This window comes from Trachurus japonicus, chromosome 6 (assembly GCF_045865225.1).
Source record: "Trachurus japonicus isolate A0001 chromosome 6, Traja_1.0".
NCBI classification, from domain to species: Eukaryota; Metazoa; Chordata; class Actinopteri; order Carangiformes; family Carangidae; genus Trachurus; species Trachurus japonicus.
The window spans coordinates 5452331-5478799 of record NC_140912.1 but is presented as its reverse complement, the minus strand read 5'-3'; the positions used below and the strand labels follow the sequence as shown (position 1 = coordinate 5478799).

Below are 26469 nucleotides of genomic sequence, written 5' to 3'. Positions count from 1 at the left end.
GACATACAGCATCTCTATACCAATTGTGTCTAGATATAATATTTTCAGGCATGTTGTGGAAGCAATTAAAATGGTTAATAATAATAATAACAATACAATAGCTGTCAAATGCTTATAGTGGAGTAATTTTGCTCATGCACTCTTAATACTAGTAAGTATTATGTAATATGATGTGCAATCCTTAACATATTTTTCTGAGCAAAGTTTAATGGGAATCAGATGTTCAAAAATCAAGCACAGTCAATTATTCACACTTATTTTTTTATTACAAATAGCATTAGCTGTACACTGCACTGTGCACTGTGCACCATAAACATTAGAAAGCATTTTTCCCTTCTCCCACCTTTTTGGCTGAGGGACAAAATAGCATAGCGCAACTCCAGTTATCAAAATCCTATGTACACATAAAAGGTCTAAGTTCTTTTGTGGAAAAAACATGGAGGAAGACTTGATTTCTCTCATTGATATAGTCCAACTGAGACGGATTTGATCCTAAATTTTAGTCCATAATGAATCCATCAATCATCCAGGCCCGGTGATTCTCCTTGTTGTATTCTCGATGCTATTCTAATGGCTTCCTCCAGCGACGGCTGATCACTGAGCTAAAGAGAAAAGGAAAACAGTGTGCATAATACAAACATTGACTGACATGCTGATTATCATGGTTAATTTATCAGTACGACTGATTTCATCCACTCTGCCACCCCTTTAAAGGACAATACCACCTCTGACTGTGACAAAGTGTCTTAAAGGCTGTTGAATTGCATTGATGACTGTCACATGGTGGTAAAAGACGAGGAAAGAGTATTTGCTTTGTAATTACCATGACAGAGAAGGCAGAAGGGGGTGAATGAAAGGATAAATTAAAGTAGTCATCAGACCTGCCACCTTTGATGTGATCATAGCCCCTCAGGGGTTTTGGGGCAAAGTACCTAAATTTAACATACTAGAATAACATGCAGTTAAAGCTCATTTATTTTTTGAATACATGAAACATTACCTTTCATGTAGTGAATGTGTTTGAAACAGGAACAATCCATGTTTGTCATTACATAAATCACCCGGTCACCCCACAAATGGAAAACATTGTGTGTGGGATAACCCACTAACTTCCTTCTGCTATTGGTGAGAACCTTTTCTTCAGGTGTCAAATCAAAAAGAAATATAACCATGACTGTAAATGACCATTTATACAGCACTGGGTTCCGTCTTTTCCAGAGAGGGTGGATTACCCATAAATTCACACATCCAGTGGTTGTTAAGTTTCTGTTAAGACTGATCCTTAATCAAATGCACCAGCAGGAAGGCTGGGACTACACCCCCTAAGCTGAGCCCCACCTACCCATGATTCTTAGTTAAGAATAAATGCAAATAGCAATAGGGTGTGATCTTGGGAGTGATCGTGTGACGGGGGGGGGGGGTTTCTAAGTGATACTGACATCTGTCAGTATCACACAGAACTCCTGAACATTGACAACAGTTTTCCACAAAAGGCCATAACTGCAGCAGATACTGTAGGATCAATACTCCTCTGTTGCTTCATTCACACTCCTCAGCAATCGATGTTACATACTCTGCATTGACATAACACGGAGTAGTAGCAAATCTTCCCGGTCTTTTTTGCCACAATGTAACTTTTTTAATTTAACTAACAAAGTGGAACTCACCCCACCAGTCTATTCACTCCTATGGTGTCGTTCTACCAACCTGCACAGCAATGTGAGTGCCGTTGGAGGTAGCCAGTAACGTGACAGGATGAATGTCATCCTGTCCTTGGCTGTAGCCCGCCTCCTCCACAGTCTGAAACGTGGCCATGTCAGGCGTCATGATGGCGACCTGAGGGAGACAGAGACAATGTACTCAAGTGTGGGATCCAACTGAGTGAACCATAGAAATGTAAATGTCCAATGATCAGATACCATTGGTCACATGAGACCATGAAACTGGGATAAAAGGGCATTTCCAGTCGTAATCAATGTTTACCTCAGATATCAGGTCACCTATAACGCCTCAGATGCTCTGTCTCAAATTCAGCGGCTGCAGCCTTCAGTCCCTCTACTGTTGTGTTCTCTGACCCGGAAAGGAACAACGCGGAAGCCGTGGTAAGTCTGAATTTTGCTTTAATTTAATTGTAAAGCGAATTATAAAATTTAAACAATGGTCAAAAGGACATTACATGCTACTACAGAACAATTTTAAAATTAGTCCGGAGCCCATTAATTTTCTTCTTGAGCAAAAATGTCCACATGCTGCAGTTGGGAGTACGGATGGTATGAAATGAACTGATCATAGGTGACCTGATATATGAGGTAAACATTGATTATGACTGGAAATGCCCTTTAAAGGATCTGCCCTAAAATGGTTTGAGTCATACCTATCTGACAGATTTCAATTTGTTAATGTTAATAATGACTGTTCAGAGTACAGTGGAGTTACTAATCAGATCGCTACTTTGGATGGAATCACCCTGGACTCCAACCTTGGAGTCATTTTTGACCAGGACCTTTCCTTCAGCTCCCACATAAAACATGTGGGACTGCTTCTTCCACCTTCGCAGTATAGCTAAGATTAGGAATATCCTCTCTCAGAGTGATGCTGAGAAACTGGTGCATGCATTTATCACTACTGTAACTCTCTCCTGTCAGGATGTCCCCAAAACTCTCTAAAGAGTCTCCAGCTAGTCCAGAATGCTTCAGCGAGGGTTTTGACAGGAGTTAGGAAGAGAGAGCACATCTGTCCCACTTTAGCTTCTCTCCACTGGCTTCCTGTAGGATTTAGAATAGACTTCAAAATCCTTCTGCTGATTTATAAGGCTCTTCATGATAAAAGCTCCATCCTATCTGAAAGACCTCATCATTCCTTAATGTCCTACCAGAGCACTCTGCTCCCAGAACGCAGGTCTGTTAGTGACTCCCAGTCTCTCTAAAAACAGACTGGGAGGTAGAGCCTTCAGTTACCGGGCTCCAGAGAGGCAGACACTCTAACTACATTTAAGTCCAGGCTAAAAACCTTCCTGTATGACAGAGCTTTTAGTTAGGGCTGGTCCAGGTAGCTCTGAACCATTTTATAGCTACGCTGCTATAGGCTTAGGCTGCTGAGGGACACATCTGGTTACATCTGGTTCCTCTCCTCTCCTCTCCTACTGTCATTATCTTTGTCTGTTCCACCTTGTAGTTTGGCCTTGGTGTCTCACACTCTCTATGTTTCCACAGATCTCTTCAGAGCTCCATCTCTGCACCAACCGCCGCCTGCATCACCTCCTTTCCCACCGACCGCCCCTCCCTGCTCATGAACCAGTCTGCCATCCACTACTCCCATTAAGCTGGCCTGCTCCCTCTGCCGTTCCAGTATATGGCCCAACCTGCCGCCAGAATCTGCCTTCATCAGCTCTTGTTAACTGACTGATTCCACTTGCATGTTTTCCCTATTCTGTGTTATAAACTGTTTTCCTTGTCTGTACACAACATCTGTGAGGAGTTTCTCCTCGGTGGATGTGAGGGTCTAAAGACAGAGGATGTTGTTATGATGCTGTGTGAAGCCCTTTGAGACAAAGTGTTTGTAAAAATGGGCTATACAGATAAAACTGCCTTGCCTTTGTGGTGGAGCTGATTGTCTTGTTTGTAACATTTGAAGTAAGAGTGGCTGGTTTTCTGAAGAGCATTTGCTTAAATCAATAGCCAGGTGTCATTACTGGAAAACCATCTGAACTCAGGTAGTTCTTTACCTGTTCATCTGTGCCGTCTGTTGTTACCATGGTAACTGAATGAGCTCCTTGCGTTTCCAGTTCATGGGCTGGGATGGTAATGGTTGTGCCTTCTTGGGTTACCATGGTGATTGTGCCACCCATGGCTTGTAAATCTGCTTCAGAGATACTGACCTGTTGTTGTGAGACAGATGTAGGAACATTTAGTTTTACAGTTCATCATTTTGGCATTTTGGAGGACTACAGTTATATTTGGTTTTAGCTCAAGTGCTTTATTTCGCTTTTTGGTTTTCACACCAAAATATATAGTCAAGACTAAGCACAAGAAACCACTGTTGAGGACCACATGGCAATTACAGAGCAGTTACAGATGCAACTTAGAGTAGCATTACTGAGTATGAAACTATTGTCTTTTGTCATGGTGAGGAAAAGAGAATAATCCCTGCCAGCCGTATGGTGATTTACTGTTGGCTCAATAGTGTTGGAATTGAATATTTGTTGATGAAATCCAACTTAGATTCACTTTTAAATTAGACAGTGCATGTCAATAGAAATGTATGATTATATATAAATGAAATAGCGCAGAAATTGTGTGGTCAACATATATAAACATCTCAATATATTAATGGAGGGTTTATCATCTGACTGCATGTCACTTCCACACAGATGTGTTAATGACTCCTTGATGTGAGACTATTTTGTGTCTCTAGACCGGTACAGTTGTGTTGAAGTGGTGGAAGAAAACAACACAGCTGTTTCCTGAGCTGAAGTCGACAAGTACCTGCTGTTGCGTCCCGTCCTCCTGTGTTACCAAGGCAACGTGTTGCTGGCCAACCAAAGTGCTGTCAGTTTCCACCGGAAGCTGCTCTGAGCCGGAGTCATCTGCCTCCACCACTGCTGTTGTGTAGCTCACATTAGGGTCATCTATTGCATCTTTTGTTTGACAGCAGAAAACAACATTATTCCATCTTATTCATGTGCACTTTCTTTTTGTATTTATATTAAATCTGTGTATATTTTGTGTATTTTTTCAGACTGCACCTTTCTAATCATCATGCTGTAGTATAGTTTTGTACATAGATATATTTACACAGGCTATACCTCTTAATAGCCTAGCATTTCTTACAATGCAGCTGTGTAATTCAAGTAGGACTGTAGCTTGTGTTATTTTTCAAAACATTTTTTGAGGGTTGTTAAATCAGCTCAAGAAACCTCAAGCTGCTAATTGTATTATCAAACAAAAGCATTCATAACATATGTTGGAACCAGTACATTTTTGTGAGCTATATTAATTGCAGTTTCATTTTCTCTCAATTACAACACTTTGAATGATTTCATTAATTTGATTAATCTGTGGATTAGGGTGTTACTTTATTATTTGTTTTTTAAGGCAGAAAATAGTGAAAGGGGTTCAGTATAACTTCTTATAGCCCATGGTTAGGTATTCAGATTACATGCTTTATTTGACCAGCATTCCAAAGCTTGAATATAATAAGTTAATCAGTTTCTGGCAAACGTGACAAAAGCTGCAACCACAAAGTGTGACGGTTTTGTTTGAAAAATGACTGATGTGATTTATGCTGTTACCAATGTCTGTCAGCAATTAGGTTCTATATCTATATTCTTTTCAAGTTTGATCTAATCCTCTATGTCTTACAGACATCTATATAAAAAGGGGGGGGGGGGGGGAGAAATTTCAATAACAGTATTCCCACACTGACCTGTTGGTGGTTCAAAGTACGCCTCCTGTTCCTCCTCGATGGGCTCTGTGTCGTTGTGGGCTGTGCGTTTGTGCATGGCTAGCGTGGAGATCTGTTTGTAGGTTTTCCCACAATGGTTGCAGTTGTAAGGTTTGCAGGGTGTGTGAACAACATGGTGTTTGTAAAGGCTGGAGTATTCTGTAAAGCGCTTTTCACACCCAGGCACTGTGCACACATAAGGTTTTTCTCCTAGAAAAACAGAAGGGCCAGACAATAAGTTTGGTTTGCATATTACTCCTGTAATAGCAGACTAAGTACAGATGCTGAGCTCAGCTGCCCGAGTAGGACAGTAAACTACAGTCTGCAGACTTATTATGAGTAGAACCGACAAAAAAACCAAAGACATCAAAGACCTTACCGGTGTGAATTCTCATATGGTTCTTGTAGTTGGTAGCACTAGCAAAGGACCGTCCACACGTTGGCTCAGAGCAGTAGTACGGCCGCTCACCGGTGTGTGTTCGGATGTGAACTTTTCGGATATTGGAGGTGGTAAACGACCTGCCACAGCCTTCAACTGGGCATTTAAAAGGCTTCTCTCCTGAAACAGAGGAAACGGGATGTTATCATGCCAGTTTTAAATCTCCATCATTTTCCACAATTGGTACAAAATGCTATGCTGCTCAATGATTCATGTCAAATGCAAACAACTAACCCAGAACACACACCTGAATGGTTCTTACATTTTGTGATGTTTAGAGGGATGTTTAGATTCAAGATCAATTCAATAATGCTCTGATCAGCTTTATGTTTCAAACCATATTTGAAATGAATTTATTGGACTTTAATAATAAGGTGATTTTAATTTCTAGAAGTTTGGACATTAAACATGCTGGTATATGAATGAATGAATTTTTTTATTTTCCTGTCATGTCACCATTGTGGCCCATCCCATATGGGATTACAAGACACATTTACTGACAAATTAAAAACTAGACAGTCCTTCCTGTTGGTACTACCTGCCAGACAAGTGTGACACATAAATAATAAGACCATAGTCCTCCATTAATGATAAAAACTGAAAATAACAAATCATGCATTTACAAAAATGAATAGAAATATCTTAGTGGCATGCTTCTGGTGATAGCTGTGTGCCTGAAAACACCTGCAGCACTTGAGACTGTAACTCTCCACACAACCGCTGAACAAAACATTTGCAGAGCCAATCGTGGCTCTGTACCAAAATCTGTGTCGTTTCAAAAATCATCTGTTATATGACTGTGGTCTGAAAACAACCAAGTCAATTCTCTATTAAACAGACTGCCTTAGGCTAAGAAACAGTAGTAGTCATCATTTCAGCTGGTAGCTGTTGCAAGAGGCAGTGGAACCCTGAGCCAGACGTATGACACACATGTGACACACACCTGCAAATGCATTACAGGTGATGAGTGAGTTTCTGGGTGCGGCAGAGTACCTGTATGAGTCCTCGTATGTTTCTGAAGGTCTCCAGACGTTTTAAAGGACTTGCAGCAGTTCAGCTCCTGACATCTATATGGCTTCTCCCCTGTGTGTGTGCGTGAGTGACTCTTCAGTCCATATCCTTATATCACCACAAAAACAAAAAACAGGTCACTGACATCCAGTTACATCCCTCTTCCTGGTTAACATGGCTATATTTCTGTTCAGCCATTTGTTATAGCCCAATATCAGGAAGATTTGACATGTCAAGAATGTCACAGCACAGTGGTAATACTGGTATATTCACTTAGAGCATCACAGCAAGTAATAGAAGAGTTGCATAGCAATCTACAAAAGTAATCTCTTCTATTCTGGCTTCATTTTTACTCATTCCTCTTAAATAAATATTTGAAGTAAATTACGTTAACATTGAAATGAACATGATGTGAGAAAAATGATGTTCTCCACTGTTACCTGTTGCAAACTTCTTGCCACAGCCTGGATAGTCACAGACATATGGTTTGTCTCCAGTGTGGGAGCGCTCATGTACCTGTCAGGAGTATAAACAAAGTTGTTTAAAGGGTAAGGGTCAATGTAATATGCTGTGGGGGAAAACTGTCTTTACACGGCCACACTTACCTTGAGGTGGTGGGCAGTGGTGTAAAGCTTTCCACAGCCCTCATATTCACACCGGAAAGACTTTTCTCCTACATTTGAAACTCTCGGCCTGTTGTCTTGATCCTGTAACACAATCTGAAAGAAGCTAGAATTAGACTTTCATGTTTAATCTGACCAAAGTATAAAAAGTCTTAAAAAAGATACTTTACCCGCATGTGAACACCATTGTCTGCTTCCACTCTGCTGAACGAGCCCAAGGGGTTTTCTATGTTCTCCACCTGATGGGTGGGAGAAAACACTTCCTATTAAAGCATGTAATGTCAGAGAAACATTCACCAGAGATTATCTAGCTCTCCAAAACGGATTCACCACAAGGAGTCTCATGACAAATGACCAAATTTGGTTGTAAGTTTACCTTGGTGTACTGTTCCAGCACACTGATGGTCTCTGGGTCGATGGCTGTGGCCTCAGCTTGCAGGTCTGCGATGGTGCCGTCAGCCTGGATAGCCAGGATGGTGTTGGACTGAGGCATGTGCACCGTGTGCTGGATGTAGGCTGTGCTTCCATCCTCCAGCTGCACCTCCTGCAGGCCACCCTGGTCATATGTATGCTCTACACAAACAGAAAGGACGAGACACAGACACCAAACAATATATAAATAATATAAAACCTGTTTCCTTGAAAAGGATGGATGGTTTCATTTGAAATGTGTAACATCTTCATGACAAACACATCCACAAACCAATTCTCTAGCTTGATTTTAATTGCCATGTTTACTACTCTTAAAATTATAAAAGGGCCATTGCAGAAAAGAAGCAGCTAGTGAACTCATTCAAAGAAGGTCCACAAAAGCATTTAATTATTCTTAACCATTTTTAGATTGTGATATTTAGCTTTTAATTGACTGAGGAGAAAACATGCAGAACTAGCAGAATGATCTAATACACATCATCATGCATCCACTCTCCAACCAGTTTCATTTTTTACAGTCCAGAAGGTGCTACTGTGTTCCCTTGGCCAAAGGTGCTTTCAAAAACTCTGTTGTCCCAAATGCCATCAACATCCTCAACTTAAACAAGTGACCAAACCAGAGAAATTTGTGGAACTGCTCTACATCTTTTCCTAACCCTCCACTGGAATCCCCACTGTTGTTTTAACTTATTTTATCCAATGCACTGTTGTTGTGGTTTTAAGATCTTGTTCTTGAGAGTATTAATGCTGTTTTGCGTTCCCACCCCACGTGGACAATAAATATTTACTATATTATATTCTAATATCACCAATTGACAAAACATTTTTAATTCTTCTTAAATTTAATTCCATGCCAATTCAAAAAATGAAATTATTGTCTCACACATAGCATACACAAATGTTATAACACACAAGTCATTATTAAGTGGTAACAATGTTGTACCTTTGGGTGTGTGAATGTAGGCTGTTGTTCCATCTTCTAGCTGCACAGCCTGTCCGTCTTCCAGCTGTAAACTGTCTCCTCCTACAACAGAGACACAGAGGTGGTCAGGCATCACCTGGCCAGCAGACAGTGGCAGATCTCTGCTCCAGCTGAATTTCATCACATTACTATTCATGCTTGTAGTCCCATAAGACTGTATTATGTTCCAGATGAAAAAACAAATAAGTGATTGTTTCCCATTGAGCGAGAAACCCTTCCAAGGGTGTTGGCTGGTGTGTCAGTACACAACAGGGTACAGTGACAACACTACTCTCTCTGTCTGGAGAAACTGCACTGAATGATCTTACCTGCTTTGGGCATAGACACATGCTGAACGTAGGCAGCGGAGCCATCCTCCAACTGGATCACCTGCCCATCCATGATCTGCCCATCTGAAAATGAAGCTTTGGAGTCATGTTGGATGTATGCAGTGGATCCATCCGCAAGAGTAACAGCTTGAAGGCTCACTGTGTCCATGCTCTCCATCTGATCACCATCTGGGGACAGTGACAACACTTGAACTGTAAGCTTCACGTTATAATATGCAACAACTTGTAGACATTAACCGCTGGTTGCACAGAGCCTCACACCTCGGTCCATGATTCTGTGCTTTTAAAATAGTCTGGGCTGCCGCTGGACAGGTGACTGGTGTGTCTCCATGACTTTACAGCAGGGACAGAGATGAACCAACATTTTGTGCCACAAACTCATTTGAAAGCAATAACTACAAGTGACATACATGCCCAAAAATTTGGATACATGCGTAAGATTAGCCTTGTACTATTATTTGTTAGAGAGCCCCCTGGTGGCTAAAATTGCATACAGCGTTTTTAAGAAGTGTTATTTTGCAAAGATAGAAAAATATATGGAAAAGGTTAAATCCAAATTTCTCTGAATGATTCTGTCTTAGTCGGAGAGGTTAGCTGCATTCTTCGCACAGGAAAAAAATACAGATGTAAGATTAGACAAAGCAGAATAGATAACTTCAATAAATATGTATAAGACAACGACAATAATACATTTCTGAATAATACGTGTGTCAAAATACTAATGACACAAGTCAAAATAATTAGTTTGAAATGACAACAAAATTCAAAATTTCTGTCCAGAATAACAATCAATGAGAAATGTAATGTTGACACATGAAGGCAACAAATAATGTAACATTACAGAGCTGCAACACTACAGGTCAGATGAAAGCACCTTCTAACCATTCAACCAACAACTGAAGAATAATTCTGTAGGCTGAATCCCATTAATTATGGCTTAATTAATAATTAATTAGTCATGTGTGAGAAAGCAGGTTATTGTTAAATTGACAAATGTATGTCCAGAATAGAGTTAACAATCATTAAAAAAAATGTCATGTTGGCTTGTGAAAATAATACAAAATACCAAATGACAGATTAGCAACACTATACCAGATAGAGGAAGAATATATATTTCATGTCTGAATACCTGTGTAATTAATTAATTATTCATTTGAAGGAATACAAAGTTCTGTCCTGTGGAGAAAAGTGAAACAGAAAGTACTTTTCTTAATCATGCCACTTACAGTTTCACTTGCTGGTGGAAATCTGACACTTTTTGGCTTTTACCAGCCTGCTGATATTGGGGGCCAGCTTCTGGGCTGTTGAGATTGTCAACAAGTCATTTAGATTTCTCTGTGTTCAGACAATTTGGCCTTAAATGTTCATCACAGAAAAAGTCTGCTCACTGAAACATATTGTCCCAAAGATAAAAAGTATCTTTGGTTCAAATGCTGCCATCTTTTTGTCATTTGGTGTCAGGCACTGATCTTCCAAAGAGCCAATGGGGGGGTTATAGTATAACAAGAGAATAAGAAATTTTAAAACCTTAAAGGGATAGTTCAACATTTTTGGCAACTTGGCCCATTGCCATAATCCCTATAGTCATAGCAGTAGGTTCGTTACCTTTAATTGTCGGTGTAAGCTATTTTTAGAAAACAGATGATGCGCGTTCCAGTCAGGGACAGTTTTTCAGCGAGCAGTCTCTGTATTTACCTTGAAAACAACTCTGTCTCGTAACGTTCTGTTATTATCTCATAGCGTGGTGAATGTGCAGGTCACAACTTGTCCACCAGAGCGTTTTGGAGTTGTTGGATTGTGTATTTGATGAGTTTGATGAGGAAATCCAAGAAATCCCATTAGCCTCTGTAGCTTAGCTCTGAGCAGTTCGCGGCTCTGCTCCGCCGTTCTAAAAATAGCATATACCGACAATTAAAGGTAACAAACCTACTGCTATGACTATAGCGATTATGGCAATGGGCCAAAATGTTGAACTATCCCTTTAACAGGTGCAACATTTAAATTGACCTTTATGTGATTGACCTTTGGACTCAGCAGTGTGCATCTGCAATATTATGATATATGAGGAAATGAAATCCAATAACGAAATGATTTGGCCAGCTGCATGTTACATGTAGTGTTGTGTCCTATAGTGTTCACATGTAGCCTAAAGGTTTTTGGTGTGGAACTGGGAACTCACCTGCCACTGTCACAGCCTCTGTGAGACAGAGAGTGACCGGCTGCCCATCCGCATCATGAAACTCTGCCATTCCCTGCGAGTCCCGGTTTATCTGGGCCAAGAGCATGCTTCAGCTGCTGAAGTAACACACACAAGAGACACTTCAACTACTGTCAACACACACACATATAGACACATAAATGAACCCTATAGCTCCCACATGTGCACTGTCTACTTCTGCCTGTGCTGAATTGCTGTACATGTCCCTACACTATGTTGTATGGTACTAGTTTCACTTTGATTTAACACATTAAGGAACTTGCACTACGAAAACTTGTATAATAAGTATATCCAAACCAATCTCAACGCACTCTGTATCTGTATCTATGGATATTCTCATTCATCCAGGTCATCGTTATTTTCTGGGCAAATTGAATCGTAGGCAATTGGACTTGTATTTGTACTGTAATAATGTAAAGGTTTATTCATAAAAAATGATTCAATAGGTTTTACTTGTAGTGTTGTGGCATGTCACCTGTAATGTGTGATGATGCCGTTTAACGACTGACAGTGGCACAAGTTGAAACATGGTTGAAGAAGAGATCAGAGAAACACTAGTTCACTAAAGCTAAAGTGATTTGTATAACTTTTAAGCTGACTGACTAAAAATGAATTTATTTCAATATTTTTTCAGAATACAAAAGGCAGACCTTCACTAATTCCAGCCTCTCAGATCTGGCATTTTCTATTGATATATGTAAAAGAGTAAACTTAATGCCTCAGGGTTTTGAACTGTTTCTCAAACACATTTAAGACATGACATCAGACACATTTTCTCTCACATTTGACCAAACAATTAAATGTGACAATAATCTATAGATGGATTAATAAACAAGACAAACTGTTTTGATTGCAGCCTTGTAACATGCACTCTTGTAAACCTAACCAAGGCTTGTGCAGTCCAGTACCACTGTTCTGTAATAAATCTGACCGATCAAGACAGTTGCAATGTCCAGGATATAGTCTGTACTAGTGCTGCCTGACATGTGTTGCTATTATCTTACCCAACCCATTCAAATCACTGAGGGTGAGCTATACAACAGACACACCTCTTTGTATTGTGCTACACAATTTAACAACATCACTTGGCGCAGGCTCCAAAATTATTGAACAGTTGAATCAGTATAGAGTTTCATCACAAACTGAACATTTTAACCTGCACAGGAGGAGGATTTACTGCACAGCTGTTCTGTTTGACTTAGCTCATTATAGCTGGATGTAGCTGGATGTGCCTATTATAATAAACTGACAAGTGTAGAAGCACAACACTGATAAAACTGAGATCTCTCAAGTCAGGGCCATAAGTTCAGTGAGACATAATGAAGATTGAGTCCAGTATGCTGTGTGTGTGTGTGTGTGTGTGTCCACCATGATACACAATAGCACACACATTTATGGTTAATTTACAAATGTGGGTTTTGTTGTCACAGACACTTCATGCTCATAGGAGGAGATCCAGCCTTGTTTACATCTTCAATTCATAAATATAGTCAGATGTTTCCATTTAGTATACATGTGTAGCCTTTATCAAAGTGTTATTGGCTACATATTCTCTTGATTTCACTTAACTTTACCCTGACTGTCACTGCCCACTATCGCCGTTGTTGTTTTTTTGGCGCTTGTTGATTTGAATGTAGCAGCTGAGGCCAGCTAGCTGTGATGTAGCACAGCTAACTATGACTTGCTACATTTGACACCACGAAATCAAACATTATATTCTCAGTGTGTTGCGCCGGCTGTGTCGTTAGCCTGACGCCGGCCGGTTACAGCACTGACACAGTGTGTGAACGATACTAATAAAACGCTCTGTCATAACGGTGCTAGCAGGTTAGCCACCGTGCTAACATCGGTGATAACTACGCCAAACGGGACTGTCACGACTTTTAAGCAGCCGCACTAATCACACTACTCCTAAACAATGGCTGCTTTACCAAACTAACAGCTGTTTGTAGTTTCTATGTGAAGTATGAGGCGACTGTTTACGGTAGCTCGACTGATAGCTAGCTGCCTCCGTCAAGCTTCAAGCCGAGAAACTAGCGACGCAGTTCAGAAACAAGACCGAGGAACCGCTGTGCTTTAGTAATGATAACATAAGCATTTTGACCCGCTGAATGTCATTTTATTTTTGCTAATACTGTATTTTCTAGGCGCCTTTCGAGTCCCTGCCGCCGCCTGCCACCCCCACCCCTTCGCAGAGATGGCTGTGGGAATAATGCACACTGGGTAAAAAACAATTTATAAACTAACCTCCGAAAAATTTCCAACAATTCCTCCTGTTCGACCACCATGCACCAGTGCAGGAAACGCTGCGCGATGCCCGCACACCCGGAACGTGTACAGCAGCACGGTCCTCCGAGCAGTAGACCCGCCCACACACACAATGGGGCGATCTGATTGGCTTTAGAATGAGTAGCTCCTCTCCTATTGGCCAAACGCTACGTCCTTCATTCTCGAAGCGACGCCGTATTGCTGTTATTCATCTCCCCGGGCCCCTGCCAGGCGCCATTCCGCGTCGGTTTTCGTATTGTTTCAGGCTTCGCACTGAGAAAACGAGCTGCCCTCGTACAAAAATAACGATTTAACGTGAACGCAAGGCAACAGCTGTGTGAAACACTGTATTTCGAGTCACTGTCTGCCGTAGGATGAGGCCCGGTTCGAGTATCTGCGATGTAAACAGCGACGTGTGTGGAATTTTTTCAGCCTCCATGTTGAGAACAAGGTGATGTGGGAAAAACAGGGGGAATGTGGGCAATGAAGTGAAGAGGAGAAATGACCGCTTGTCAGTGACACAAAACATTAGCCTACATGTGGAATATCTGAAATAACATGACATCTGGGTGTGTGGATGTGCATTTCATTATTGTATCTTAGTTTTGTTTATTTATATATTGTACTTTTGTTGTTGTTTTTGGTTTTTCAAGTTTTTTTATCCTGTTTATTTTTATTATTAAAAAAATATATCGCTCTAATTTCTATTCTATAATCTAACTTTTGGGTTGAAAACTCTAAACTATTATACAACTTCATCATTACCATTATTTTTTGGGACATGGGATAGACCACACTGAGAGCATAGTATGCACAAACACAATACTGCAATATGTTTACAGCTGTTTGTAATTATTTAGTCTTCCTTCAGGGATTATTAGTGTGAAGAAACAGCTCCACACAAAAGACAGCCCACAGAATTAGGTTAGGCCTAAATGTACACACACACACACACACACACACACACACACACACACACACACTGGATGTGAAGCTCGTATTTAGTAGGCTAGATCTGTCTTGAAATCTAATTAATTTGTCATCATATATTCCTGTGCAATTGAATGAACAATAAACATAGAAATCACAAAAGTGTCCATGGTTTCTCAATTTTTTCAACCATTTTTTCTACTAGAGTCACATTTCAGTGACGTTTTTGTTTGTGTTTTCAGGTTGAAGCCACATCAAGTTAAACCACAAACACGGACCGGAAGCTCCTATCAAAGTAAAAGTTGTCAGTCGTATTAATAACTGTCAAGAATGTATTTATTATATGTCCAGTGAGATTATAACTTTTATAGCCTGTGATGTCAATGCCACTTCACAACAACAACAAAAAAAATCTATATTGCTTTCAGGTAATTCATTTGCAACCATTGTTGTCTTTTGCTGCAGCCTATACCATTAGTTTGTCGTTTGTTTTTTTGTTCCTCAAGTTTTATGACAAAGCTATGCTGTAGATACAATTTACAAATGTTCTGGCCTAAATTGGTCCAGATAGCTACCATAAGCCCATACAGTGTGGACAAGGGGGGCAGTTCTGCCATAGGCCTGGGGTTTCAGTCCAGCAGCTTTATTGCACATCAGTATAATTGTTGCTGTAGCCTACAATGTTATTGAGAGGAAAAGCTTCAGAATAGGTTTTTTTTTTTTTTTTGCATAGGCTAGGCTACTAGTTTTATTTTGAAGTTTAACCAGAAGTCTCTGTCGGAGTTGACCACCTACATGCGCATGATGGGAGTGTATCCTCTCCTGTCAACTCATCACATCATCGGGGGAGAGATTCCTTATTGGACTGTGTCGTATGCAGGCAGCTGGGTAGAGAGCAGGACAGACACGGTCTGGTCTCGGTCTGATACAGATTCCCGCCGTCATGTTCACAAGGATGCGGACTGAGACCCGGGGAGACTCGGGGGTCCTGGATGCTGCGGCTGTGAGGCAGCAGAGGAGGCTGAAACAGGCGATCCAGTTCCTCCATAAAGACTCTGCTGATCTGCTGCCTCTTGATGGACTGAAGAAGCTCGGGACATCCAAACAAGGGGTGAGCCTCTCATGGTACAGTTCTGCACATTGTAGTGCCCATGCTTTAACCATACTAACAATAGCAGGTAAGAAAATGTCATGTATGAAGAAATAAAAGATTTTAAAAGGATGTTTAAATGTTAAGTTGACAAATATGATAATTTCCTCACTTTTATGGTTGCATTGTGTATTTTTGGTCATTTCTCTTCATTTTTATATTCCCACCCTTATATCATTGGTGTCAGGTTTGGAGTGTGGAGTGAATTAAATAGGAGTGGAAATGTAGCTATAACATGCATTTGAAGAAATACTTTGATGAAAACTAGCCTCATATTTGTTCAGATGTGTATTGTTTAGAAATAATGAAATGAGAATGTGACACCATTATATTGCTTTTATTTTATTGTAGCAGCCACATCATATTCTACAGAAGCGCCTGCTGGAGGCCAAGCTCTCCCGGGGAGGGATGAACATGTGTGGAGTAATGCCAAACAGTGGAGGCATCCTTCTGAGCTACCACGCACGTGAAGATGAGGAACAAGAGGAGGGAGATTTAATTTATGTGCCCAGCAAGGTGAGTGGAAGTTGACCAGCAATTTTAAAGTATAAACTAGAGAATGCATTTCCTGAAGGAAATACGAGTGAATGCTGAAAGCTGGAAGCTGAATAAGCTGAATAAATTGTTGAAACAATGCTGAATTAAGTAAAGAAACTGCTGAAGAAATCTTGAAGAGATGAAACAATACAAACTCTATTAGTAACATATCTCAGAACACAGTTCTTTTATTTTGGTAAAACAAGTATTTACATTCAGAACAAGGCGTTGGTGTGTGTTGTGTGTGTTTGCAGTGTTTAGGACAGGATGTGAACGTGCTGATTGACACTGGCTGCAAACTGAACCTGATGTCTTCCCGAACCGTGGAGGAATTAGGGTAAGGTGATTCAGAGCACACATACGCAAATCCTATGTACAAAGTTGACTGACTCTAGGTCAGTTTCAGTACTCAGTGATGTGATTGTTTCCCTCAAAGTTTGAAAGAACTGGTGGATGAGAACAAAATGGAGACAGAGGGTTTTCCATTCCAGCGTGAGCTCTGCATCGACGGTCACATCAGGGAGCTCAGTCTGACCATCGGACAGCTGAGGATAATGTGCTCTTTTGTTATAGTGGGTAAGGAAGAGGAATAAGAATGATCTAAGTGTTAATATGACACCTTCATTTTGGTATTAATACTACTGTTCAACAATAAAATGTATTCACAGAAAGCAACAGGCCACTGATGTCACTGGGAAACAAGACACTCAGGTCCCTCAAGGTAACTCATTCATAGATAGATTTTCACACTTTTCCAAAGAAAATGCCAAGTTGTAATTTATCTGTAATTAAAGCTGCAAACAGCGATGAACACCCCCTTGAGGGCATGCACCTCAGGGGCTGTATACCTTAGGAAGTGCTTGCAGCAGCATGTTAACACAGCCGTGCATCGCTGCCAAAGTGGTGTACAAAGTTTCTTGAGTTTTTAAGATTTTTTTGGCCATCAGAAATTATTATAGATTCATTTGCCCTAAGAAGAAACGTCTCAGGTCCTAAATCTGTGATGTGTGTGTCCTGTCTTTCCTGCAGTGTGTAATTGACACTGAGAAACAGATGCTGGTGTTTGGGACAAGTGTGAGGGAACAAGTTCAGTTTGTGAAGAAGTCATTCAATGAAAGGTAAGATGAAGACACAAACTACATATTATCATTACACAAAACACCATCTATTTCCTCTATATGTTGGTAATGAACAGTGACCGAAACACTGCAAAAATATTTTTCTTCCAAAGACAAACAGAGATACAGTTTATATTCCAATGTTTAAAGCAGATATCAGTGGAATGTTTTTGTTAATATAAGTCCTAAATAGTCCTATTTTCCGTCAGCAATCACTTACATGAAGTATTTCAGCCTAAACACGAGTCTCTCCGTCACTCTGCTCTGCTGTAACCCGAGGAGAAAATTTTCCTTGTGGGATACAAGTGTTATCCAATGAGGGGAGAGAACGGCATGAAGGGCTGTGTGTGCAGCCAAGGGATGCGCGTGAATGTGGTGACGTAGCACGAGGACCAATTGATGCCTGACAAGGGCGGGGGCTGCTAACTCATGGTGCGTTCAAGGAAACTCGTACTTTGTGTTTTTCCTTCCTGTGAAGTCATACCAGTTCGATCTGGTACGAGTTCACGGGTCGGAAGTTACGAGTGGCCGTTATAGGGAACTTTCACAGACAACAGGACGGTAAAAACACGAGCTACGGGTTACCTGGAACGCTACCAAGTCGTAGTTGTGACTTGAAGCTGTAACTTACGGTTTCAAAAGCCTGCCTTGAACACAGCATTAGCCGAAACGGCCGTGCCGATGATATCTGCTTTAATGCCAATAAATGGCTCTTCTTCGTCTTCACAAGGTGTATGTGTATTATTAAACCACAGGTTTATACTATAAAAGTGGCATAAAAGGATCAGAAAAAGAAATCAAATCGTTAATCCCAATTATTTGTGTGGCAATTAATCATCTCCTGTGTTTTATCTGAAGTGTTAATCCATAAAAAGACACATTTGTGGTTTTAAGGACCAAAACAATCAAAAACCAATGGACATCTACCTTAAAGGGATAATTCAACATTTTGGCAAATTCGCCCATTGCCATATCCCTATAATCATAGGGCAGTTACCTTTAATTGTCGGTGCATGTTGTTTTGAGATCTGAGGGGCAGAGACTGCTTAGCGAACATAATGGAGGTGAACAGTACAGGTCCCCTTTCCCTCAAAACTCATCAAATAGACAATCCAACAACTTTAAAACGCTCTTGTGGAAAAGTTGTGACCCGCACATGAAATAATCATGTAGGCTATAATTACGTACAGTAAAATTACAACACATGACACTCTGAAATACTTTTGAAATCACTCCACCCAGCAGCCATGTCTGGAATGTATGGTCCAGCTATGCATTTGGCTCAAAAACAACTCTGTCTCATAACGTTACATGATTATTTCATAGACTGGTGAACAGGGCCTGAAATTCACTTTTTTTTTACCAGCCGAAATTTAAGGCGCCTAAAATAAAGGTGAACGACATAGGAATGGTTCTTGAACTTGTACAGAATATAAACCGTCTTTGCTTTTATCCTTCAAGTAGTTCAACCAGAGAACTGTTGTTCTCATTCATTCACTTTACACATACCAGTGCAAAAATGACACATTGTTTCATTTTTCAGCTCATATGTTTCACGTTTACACATGTTTTTTTTTTTTTGCACCAACAATTAAAGGTAATGACCCTACCCCTAAGACTATAGGCATTATGGCAATGGGCGAATTTACCAAAATGTTGAACTATCCCTTTAATACAATGTGAGACCTATAAATAAAAGATACTTCGAACTAATGGCCCCACTGATCACAAGTGATCACATAGTTGGTGATATCTAGATGACCTTCAACAAGATGACAGTGAAAACTGTTCATAGACACCAAGACTGTTTTGTTGCTTTTGTTGTTGTGATTTACCAAAGAATCTAACACTGTCCTCTTCACACCTTTTTCTACAACAGCTCCTCAGACTTCAGAGACCTGGGATACTGATCCTCCCACCGCCAACACACAGTAACTAAGCAATAGACACATTTGTTTACTCTTCATTGGGGAACTTCTGATTACCTGCTTGTTTGCTGCATTCATGGGTCAGGTAATCCACACTGACATCACTTATTTCAACGTAAAGGAAGCAGTTAGCACAGAAAGTTCCTCATGTAGCACTGGCAGTGAACATCATCCTTGTAGCCTAGAGTGTGGTCTTACATTAGCTGTCACTACAATAGTCATTGTTGTAGATTCTGATAGATTTGTGATTTAAAGCTCTTATATCCGACAAATTCCTCTTGTACCCAAGTTTATATCTGAGTCAGTCTTGGAGAACAAAGGTTGGAAGTTGGTTCTGATAAGATCAGCACAGTCTACTACAGAAAGACCAACAGTTTATCTACTGTATTTTATAATGTTGTATTTTGAGACATGTATTTGCATCGACGTCACTGCCTTTTAATGTTTTCTTAACAATAGTGACTCTTGTCATGTGTTATCATGTGACTGTAGCAAAGTGCAACACTGGATATCAAATAAAATCCCAGATGATGTGAAGTAAAAGTTGTCGTCTGTATTTTTTGCACAATTTTCCACCAAGGAAATTTAGCACAAAATCTTACATAACTTGCCCCTGTGCTGCAGCCAATTATAAAACTGGGCCAGCTAAAGGTAGTGTGACATAATTGAGTGTGAAAATCAGATAGAAAACAGAAGAGGGTCACCAATTCACCAGCAGGGATCAGTGTCATTTCTCCTTGCTGCTGGTTCAATAGGGCAATGTTTCTCAACCTCTGGGTCGGGACCCCACGTGGGGTCGCCTGGAATTCAAATGAGGTCGCATGAAATGTCTAGTAATTGATTAAAAAAAAAATTACTGATGAAAATATTTTTTAACTAATTATTATTCTTTTTTAAATTATGATTTAAAACACCACATACAATCTTAAAGCAGAAGTAAGTGGTCCGGTCGTTTTCGCTAATGCTGCGTTCCAGGCAGGCTTTTGAAATCGTAAATTACAGCTTCAAGTCACAACTTACGACTTTGTAGCGTTCCAGGCAACCCACTCGTGTTTTTCCGACCTGTTTTACCGGTGAAAGTCACTATAACGGCCACTCGTAACTTCCGACCGGTGAACTCGTACCAGATCGAACTGGTACCACTTCACGGTCGGAAAAATACGAGTTTCCTTGAACGCACCCTAACAGTCCTCGTCCCTATGTCGCCACATTCACGGCGTTCCTTGGCTGCACACACAGCCCTGCATGCCGTTCTCTCTCCTCATTGGATAAAAACTGTAGGATACGATAAATGTTTTCTCCTCGGCTCAGAGCAGAGCAGAGCAGAGGGACTGACAGACCCGTGTTTCAGACCAAACACTCTATATAAGTGATTGCTGTCGGAAGATATAACTATTTAAGACTTATATTAACACAAATATATCACTTACTTCTGCTTTAAACAACTGTATTCTATACTTTCACTTTCTTGAATATAAATCAAGTTCAAATAAAATGCAGTGATGTGATGTTAAAATGGGGTCATGAGCCAAAAAAGGTTGGGAACCACTGCAATAGGGGAATGGAAGCAGCTTTCAGGGAGTAACAACAACTGTAACATAACAATAGTGTTTGGTAATGTAGTCTGGTCAGCTGATTGGCAGGTGAACCACACCTCAAGTGGCCATGAAGAACTTTTTCCATGGAAACCAGCAGCAACAGTGAGATGAAGCTGTGGTCTTTGGCAGCTGTGGACAACACAAATAAATAAATCCATGTCCTGAGCCTCTGCTGCATATTACTTAAAATTCAGAGCAAATTCCTTTTGGTCACTGAGGTGTTTGCAGGGGCAGAGGCAGAGCATGAGCCCAATAACTGTATTTCCTGTGAGGTGGAAAAACTCTTCATGTCTGAGCACATTTCTGAATAAAATGTGTCAATATACCAGAGTTATGTTCAAAAGTCAAATTTTAGCTACTTTACCTTTGTATTACAATTTTATACCAAACCAGCAGCAATTAATCATTCAAACATGATGGTCCCTGACTCCCTGCCTTCATGATGTGACTGTGCTTCTCTCCATGGTGACGGAGGTAATCATGGCAGCCAGATTTGGAGCACCAGGGCTGACGACATTCATGCTCTCTCTCATCCAGTTCAGTCCTGCATCTGCACATCTTCTTTTCTTTGTCATGTGTTTAATCATGTCATGATGTTATGATGAAAGTACTGTAAATCCAAAAATTTATGGAAAAAAAAGTAATCTATCATTCCTAGACCAACCTGATATTAAATTCAAGTCAACATGCACGTTAATTACACAAAATATGTATATATTTTCCTGTCTCTTAACTATTAAATTAAGTGATGACACTGAAAACCAAAGTGAATAAACCATGACAATAAAGTTATGATAATGATAACTGTAATGCTGTCTTTCACCAAGAACAACACAGCTGCTGTCTACATACAAAGTCAGTGTACATACAACGAAACTTAGCTATGTGTCTATAAAAGTGTTAAAGCAAAAAACGCAATATTGATTAAAAAAAAAAAAACTTTATTTGAAAACACTGATGTGGCATTAGTACAGATAGACAAACTTAAGTGCATTACATGATCTAATTTCAGTACAATATTCAAGTAGCATTAAAATATGGCTTATCATTGTGCAGCAATTTAATAAAACATTTAATAAACAAAATCAAATGTAAACCCAGTGTAAAGCAGGCAATAAAGCACACAGACACAGCAGTAGCATGGGTCAGTTCTGTTATTGGAGGTGAAGCGGTAGGTCAGAGGTTAAAGGTTAAAGGTGAGCTTGACGCTCTCTCCAGCTTTGACACTGACCAGCTGAGTCTGCTGCTGGGAGTCCTGCATGCTGGCAGTGATGGAGTACGACCCGGGGGAAACCTCGATGTAGAAGTCTTCACCTGCTGCCGACACACGACCCTGAAGACAACAAGACTTTTATTGAATACTTCACAACTTTTGATTCCAATGTAACAGGATTCCAGGAGCTGATGTAGATTCATCATGAAGTTTCTCTAATGACTTCTAAATGCTGATTATGATGCATGTGCAGTCCCATAATAAAAAAAGAAAAAAAAAGGTTTTCTACTAGATTTGGGGTTATTTACTCTGTGTATAGGTGGTTGTGACAATCATTGTTAAAGGACAATTCCGGACAATTTCAACTCGGGGCTGTATTTTCCTAATACTATTTTAGGTCTAAAAGAAGGAATCTGAAGATTTTCAGTTTAATTGCTCCTGTTTTGCGGTAGTTGTGTCTGTCCCCGCATCGCCACGGCAGCGATGAATGGGAGTGGATGCAAGTTCCGCTGCTTAGGCTGTTTACATCCCTCAAAGCCGCATTTTTTTCCACAGACAGCCGCAGATGGCTACTCAAACATGCACCGAGAAGTTTATTTACTTAAAGCAAGCCGACATGTTTATAAAACTAGATCTAATTCAAAGTCTCCCGGAGTCTCGTGTGAGACCCAAATTGACGCGCTCTATCAACTCTATCAATATCAACTCTTGTTGCTTTGAGGGATGTAAACAGCCTAAGCAGCGGAACTTCAATCGGCTCCCATTCATCGCTGCCGTGGCGATGCGGGGACAGTCACACAACTACTGCAAAACAGGAGCAATTAAACTGAAAATCTTCAGATTCATTCTTTTAGACCTAAAATGTTAGGAAAATACAGCCCTGAGTTGAATTTGCCCGGAATTGTCCTTTAATGCTATGACTGAGAAAGAGGCTTTAGAAGCATTAATGATGTGTAGTCAGCTGTGGTATTTTCAGTGTCCTTCCATAGACTCAGAATCAAACTTTTTGGCCACACCCATATCCAAACTTCACACAAAACACACATATTTAGAGGTGCTTAATTAACAGTGTTTTTAAAACCAACCCTGGAGTAAAGGGATATTTCAACATTTTGGAAAATTCCCCCATTGCCATAATCCCTATAGTCATAGCATTAGGTCCATTACCTTTCATTGTCGGTGCAAGATGTTTTTCGATTGGCAGGGCAGAGATACGAGCTGCTCAGCTAACGCTATGGAGGCATATGGTATTTCCAGCTTTCCCTCATCGAACTCATCAAATACACAATCCAACAACTCCAAAACGCTTTTGTGGACAAGTTGTGATCTGCTCATGAAATGCTAATGTAACATTATGAGACGGAGTTGTTTTCGAGGCAAATGCGTAGCCAGAACTAGATTCCAGACACAGCTGCTAGGCAGAGTGACTTCAAAAGTGCAAGTAGTTCCTAATATTTGCTTCATGTGTCGCAATATTACATAATTATACGTTATCATTTCGTAGCGTGGCGAATGTTCAGGTCCCACCTTGTCCTCGAGAGCATTTTGGAGTCGTTGTGTGTATGTGTGGATTGTGTATTTGATGGGTTTGATGGGGGTGATGCCTCTGTAGTGTTGAGCAGCTTGTATCTCTGCCCTGCCGATCGAAAAACAGCTTGCACCGACAATTAAAGGTAACGAACCTACTGCTATGACTATAGTTGATTATGGCAATGGGCAAATTTGCCAAAATGTTGAACTATCCCTTTAAAGGAGTTTCCTACTGGAGATGATGGTTCAAATGATAGACTAACATTCAGAAATTGATGTCTCATCAATCAACCCCATGTCATACCCATAATGCTTAGTGTCAGCCTGCCTTGCTGACTAAAGGTAAATGCAGCAGTTTATTATTTGCAGTTTCTGTCATATGAGCTCTTACATGTTTCTTGGATGGCGGTGCTGCTCTCCCTCTACCAGCAGCTGGTCTACTGTGGAACCTGCACACGTGGTTCCTCTCCTTTTCAGTCAGCTTACTGCAACAGCCTGACTCGTAAAACCTCTGCAGCACAGACACATTTACATTTTAGTTTTCCAAGTCTCTGACTGAGAGAACACACAGTAGGCAAAGACCATAAAACCTCAAAAAATAACTGACCTTGCAGTGATAGGTCATCTGTGTCATCAAGTCTGCAATGGTTGCAAAGGCATCATTAAGCTCTCTGTGGGATTTCTAAAGAAATAAAAAAATAAAAAGTGAGTCAATGTGAAACCCAGTCATGGTACAATCTTTCTAAAGTGTTCATAATATACAAAAAACATGCAGGGACCTTGACAGGAATGTGTGTGTCTTCAGCTGCAGTAGTGGCGGTCTGGTATTCAGCAGTGCTGGTCCAGTCCACGGTCCGTCTGGAGGCCCGCTGCAGCACCTCCAGGCCCAGGCTGGCAGAGCGCTGCAGAGACGCGTCCAGCCAGGCTTGGCTCGCCATCAACAGGTGGAGGAGGTCACCTAAACGTCACCTGAGAGAACCAACAAGCAGAGGCCACTCAATTAGACCGTTTCTTTTCCTTTACCCAAAGCTCAGTGGACTGGACAGAAATACAAACTAACTATCTGCAATTTGATATTTGATCAACATCCCACAATTTCAGTGTAGTGAATTAAAGCAGAAGTAAGCGATCCGGTCGTTTTGGCTAATGCTGCGTTCCAGGCAGGCTTTTGAAACCGTAAGTTACAGCTTCAAGTCACGACTTAGGACTTTGTAGCGTTCCAGGCAACCCACTCGTGTTTTTCCTTCTTGTTGCAACTGTTTTACCTGTGAAAGTCACTATAACAGCCACTCGTAACTTCCGACCCGTGAACTTGTACCAGATCGAACTGGTACGACTTCACAGGTCGGAAAAACACGAGTTACGGGTTGCCTTGAACGCACCATAACCTCTCGTCAGCCGATGGAGTTAGCAGCCCCCGTCATGGATCTATTGGTCCTCGTCCCTACGTCACCACATTCACACGCATCCCTTGGCTGTACACACAGCCCTTTATGCCGTTCTCTCTCCTCATTGGATAAAACTTGTAGGATACGAGAAAAGTTTTCTCCTCGGCTCAGAGCAGAGTGACTGACAGACCCGTGTTTCGGTCCAAACACTCTATGTAAGTGATTGCTGTCGGAAGATAGAACTATTTAAGACTTATATTAACACAAAAATATAGCTTACTTCTGCTTTAAATATGTGCATGTATCTATGCAACTGCAGTAAAAACAAAGATAACACAAATGATCAAACATTTTTTAAAACATGCAGGGGATTATTTTACTGCTTTTCATCTGATTGGTTTATCAATTTTCGTTTAAGTTTGATTCACAAAGATCTCATTAGAAGCAATTTAGGTAATTGAGATCTTCTCTAATTGTGATGCCTTACTGAAAATAAGAACCTTTAAACGTCAACAAGCCAACAGGGCCAGTGAACGCAGCACAGTCCGGGGGAACGGCGCATGCGTCAGGATTAACTCCTTACTCCACCGCTACAGGAGAAAGCGGCTAATTCATCACTTTCTCTGGAGCTACTCGTTTCTTTCTTCCTTTCAGTCTGCTGTCCGTTTCACGAGCTCAACTAAAACCCCAACACGTCATAATTCAAAGCACACACGTCACGTTCTACACTAACTTCCAGTGTTCCAGTCATAGACTGTAGGTTCCAGTGCGCTGTGCTGCGTCAACACCTTACAGTCTATGGTCAACACACGGAATGGAGAGATTATTTACTTGTTTACCTGTTCGCTGCGTTCAAACCCGCTCGTACAGACAGACACGGGAACACTGGAGGTTTACATGGAGGTTTACAACAAACCTGCGTCTCTTCACTCACTCACCTTCAACATGGAGACTCCTGGTTAACAGCACTGTAGCCAAAGTTTAGTTCACCGACACCCAGCCGTGGTCGTGCTCGTTTGAATTGACAGGAAGTCAAACCCTGCATGCTAAATGCTAAACCCCGCCCCCTCCAGACAGGACACATGTCCTCCCCCAGGAAGGATTGGTTCATAATCATGTGAAAACTGAAGGACTCAAAACACCGTCACCAGGCTGTGTAACGCCTCAGCCAAAAGGTTTATTACCTGGACTACTCAACCATTAATCTACAGCTACTCAATCATTATTAATCTACAGCTATCTAATAATAGCAATACGTGTTTCAATAGGTTCTCATTATACTCGGCATTGAGACTGGAACAATACTGCTGATTGACATATTCCATTAGACATG

At 40.8% G+C, this 26469-nt stretch overlaps 3 protein-coding genes across 6 annotated transcripts; 1 reads left to right on the top strand and 2 right to left on the bottom strand.

Moving 5' to 3' along the window:
* Window positions 1-244: 244 nt before the first annotated feature.
* znf143b (zinc finger protein 143b) lies at window positions 245-13788 on the bottom strand. 4 transcript variants are annotated; one of them, XM_085778445.1, is made up of 15 exons: window positions 13724-13788; window positions 11438-11553; window positions 9238-9426; window positions 8891-8971; window positions 7892-8088; window positions 7686-7754; window positions 7498-7611; window positions 7333-7408; window positions 6875-7000; window positions 5822-6001; window positions 5425-5652; window positions 4485-4636; window positions 3725-3877; window positions 1668-1836; window positions 245-602 (listed from the first exon to the last, which is right to left on the bottom strand). In XM_085778445.1, exons 2-14 carry the CDS (start codon window positions 11541-11543, stop codon window positions 1687-1689), a joined length of 1821 nt encoding a protein of 606 aa, XP_085634571.1. In that variant the 5' UTR covers window positions 11544-11553; window positions 13724-13788; the 3' UTR covers window positions 245-602; window positions 1668-1686. The 4 variants fall into 4 exon arrangements, with proteins under 4 accessions (XP_085634571.1, XP_085634567.1, XP_085634570.1 ...); XM_085778441.1 differs by having other exon boundaries at window positions 1708-1836; XM_085778444.1 differs by having other exon boundaries at window positions 1708-1836; window positions 7892-8085.
* A 1697-nt stretch (window positions 13789-15485) lies between these two features.
* On the top strand, window positions 15486-19934 carry LOC146985448 (nuclear receptor-interacting protein 3-like). The gene is made up of 7 exons (XM_085778446.1): window positions 15486-15785; window positions 16176-16340; window positions 16616-16698; window positions 16798-16937; window positions 17030-17082; window positions 17391-17479; window positions 19359-19934. The coding sequence occupies exons 1-7, from the start codon at window positions 15618-15620 to the stop codon at window positions 19387-19389; spliced, it is 729 nt and encodes a 242-aa protein (XP_085634572.1). The 5' UTR covers window positions 15486-15617; the 3' UTR covers window positions 19390-19934.
* Window positions 19935-21937: 2003 nt separating this feature from the next.
* On the bottom strand, window positions 21938-26211 carry akip1 (A kinase (PRKA) interacting protein 1). Its single transcript, XM_085780558.1, has 5 exons — window positions 26075-26211; window positions 24528-24717; window positions 24356-24430; window positions 24140-24259; window positions 21938-22338 (listed from the first exon to the last, which is right to left on the bottom strand). The coding sequence occupies exons 2-5, from the start codon at window positions 24684-24686 to the stop codon at window positions 22189-22191; spliced, it is 504 nt and encodes a 167-aa protein (XP_085636684.1). The 5' UTR covers window positions 24687-24717; window positions 26075-26211; the 3' UTR covers window positions 21938-22188.
* Window positions 26212-26469: the final 258 nt, after the last annotated feature.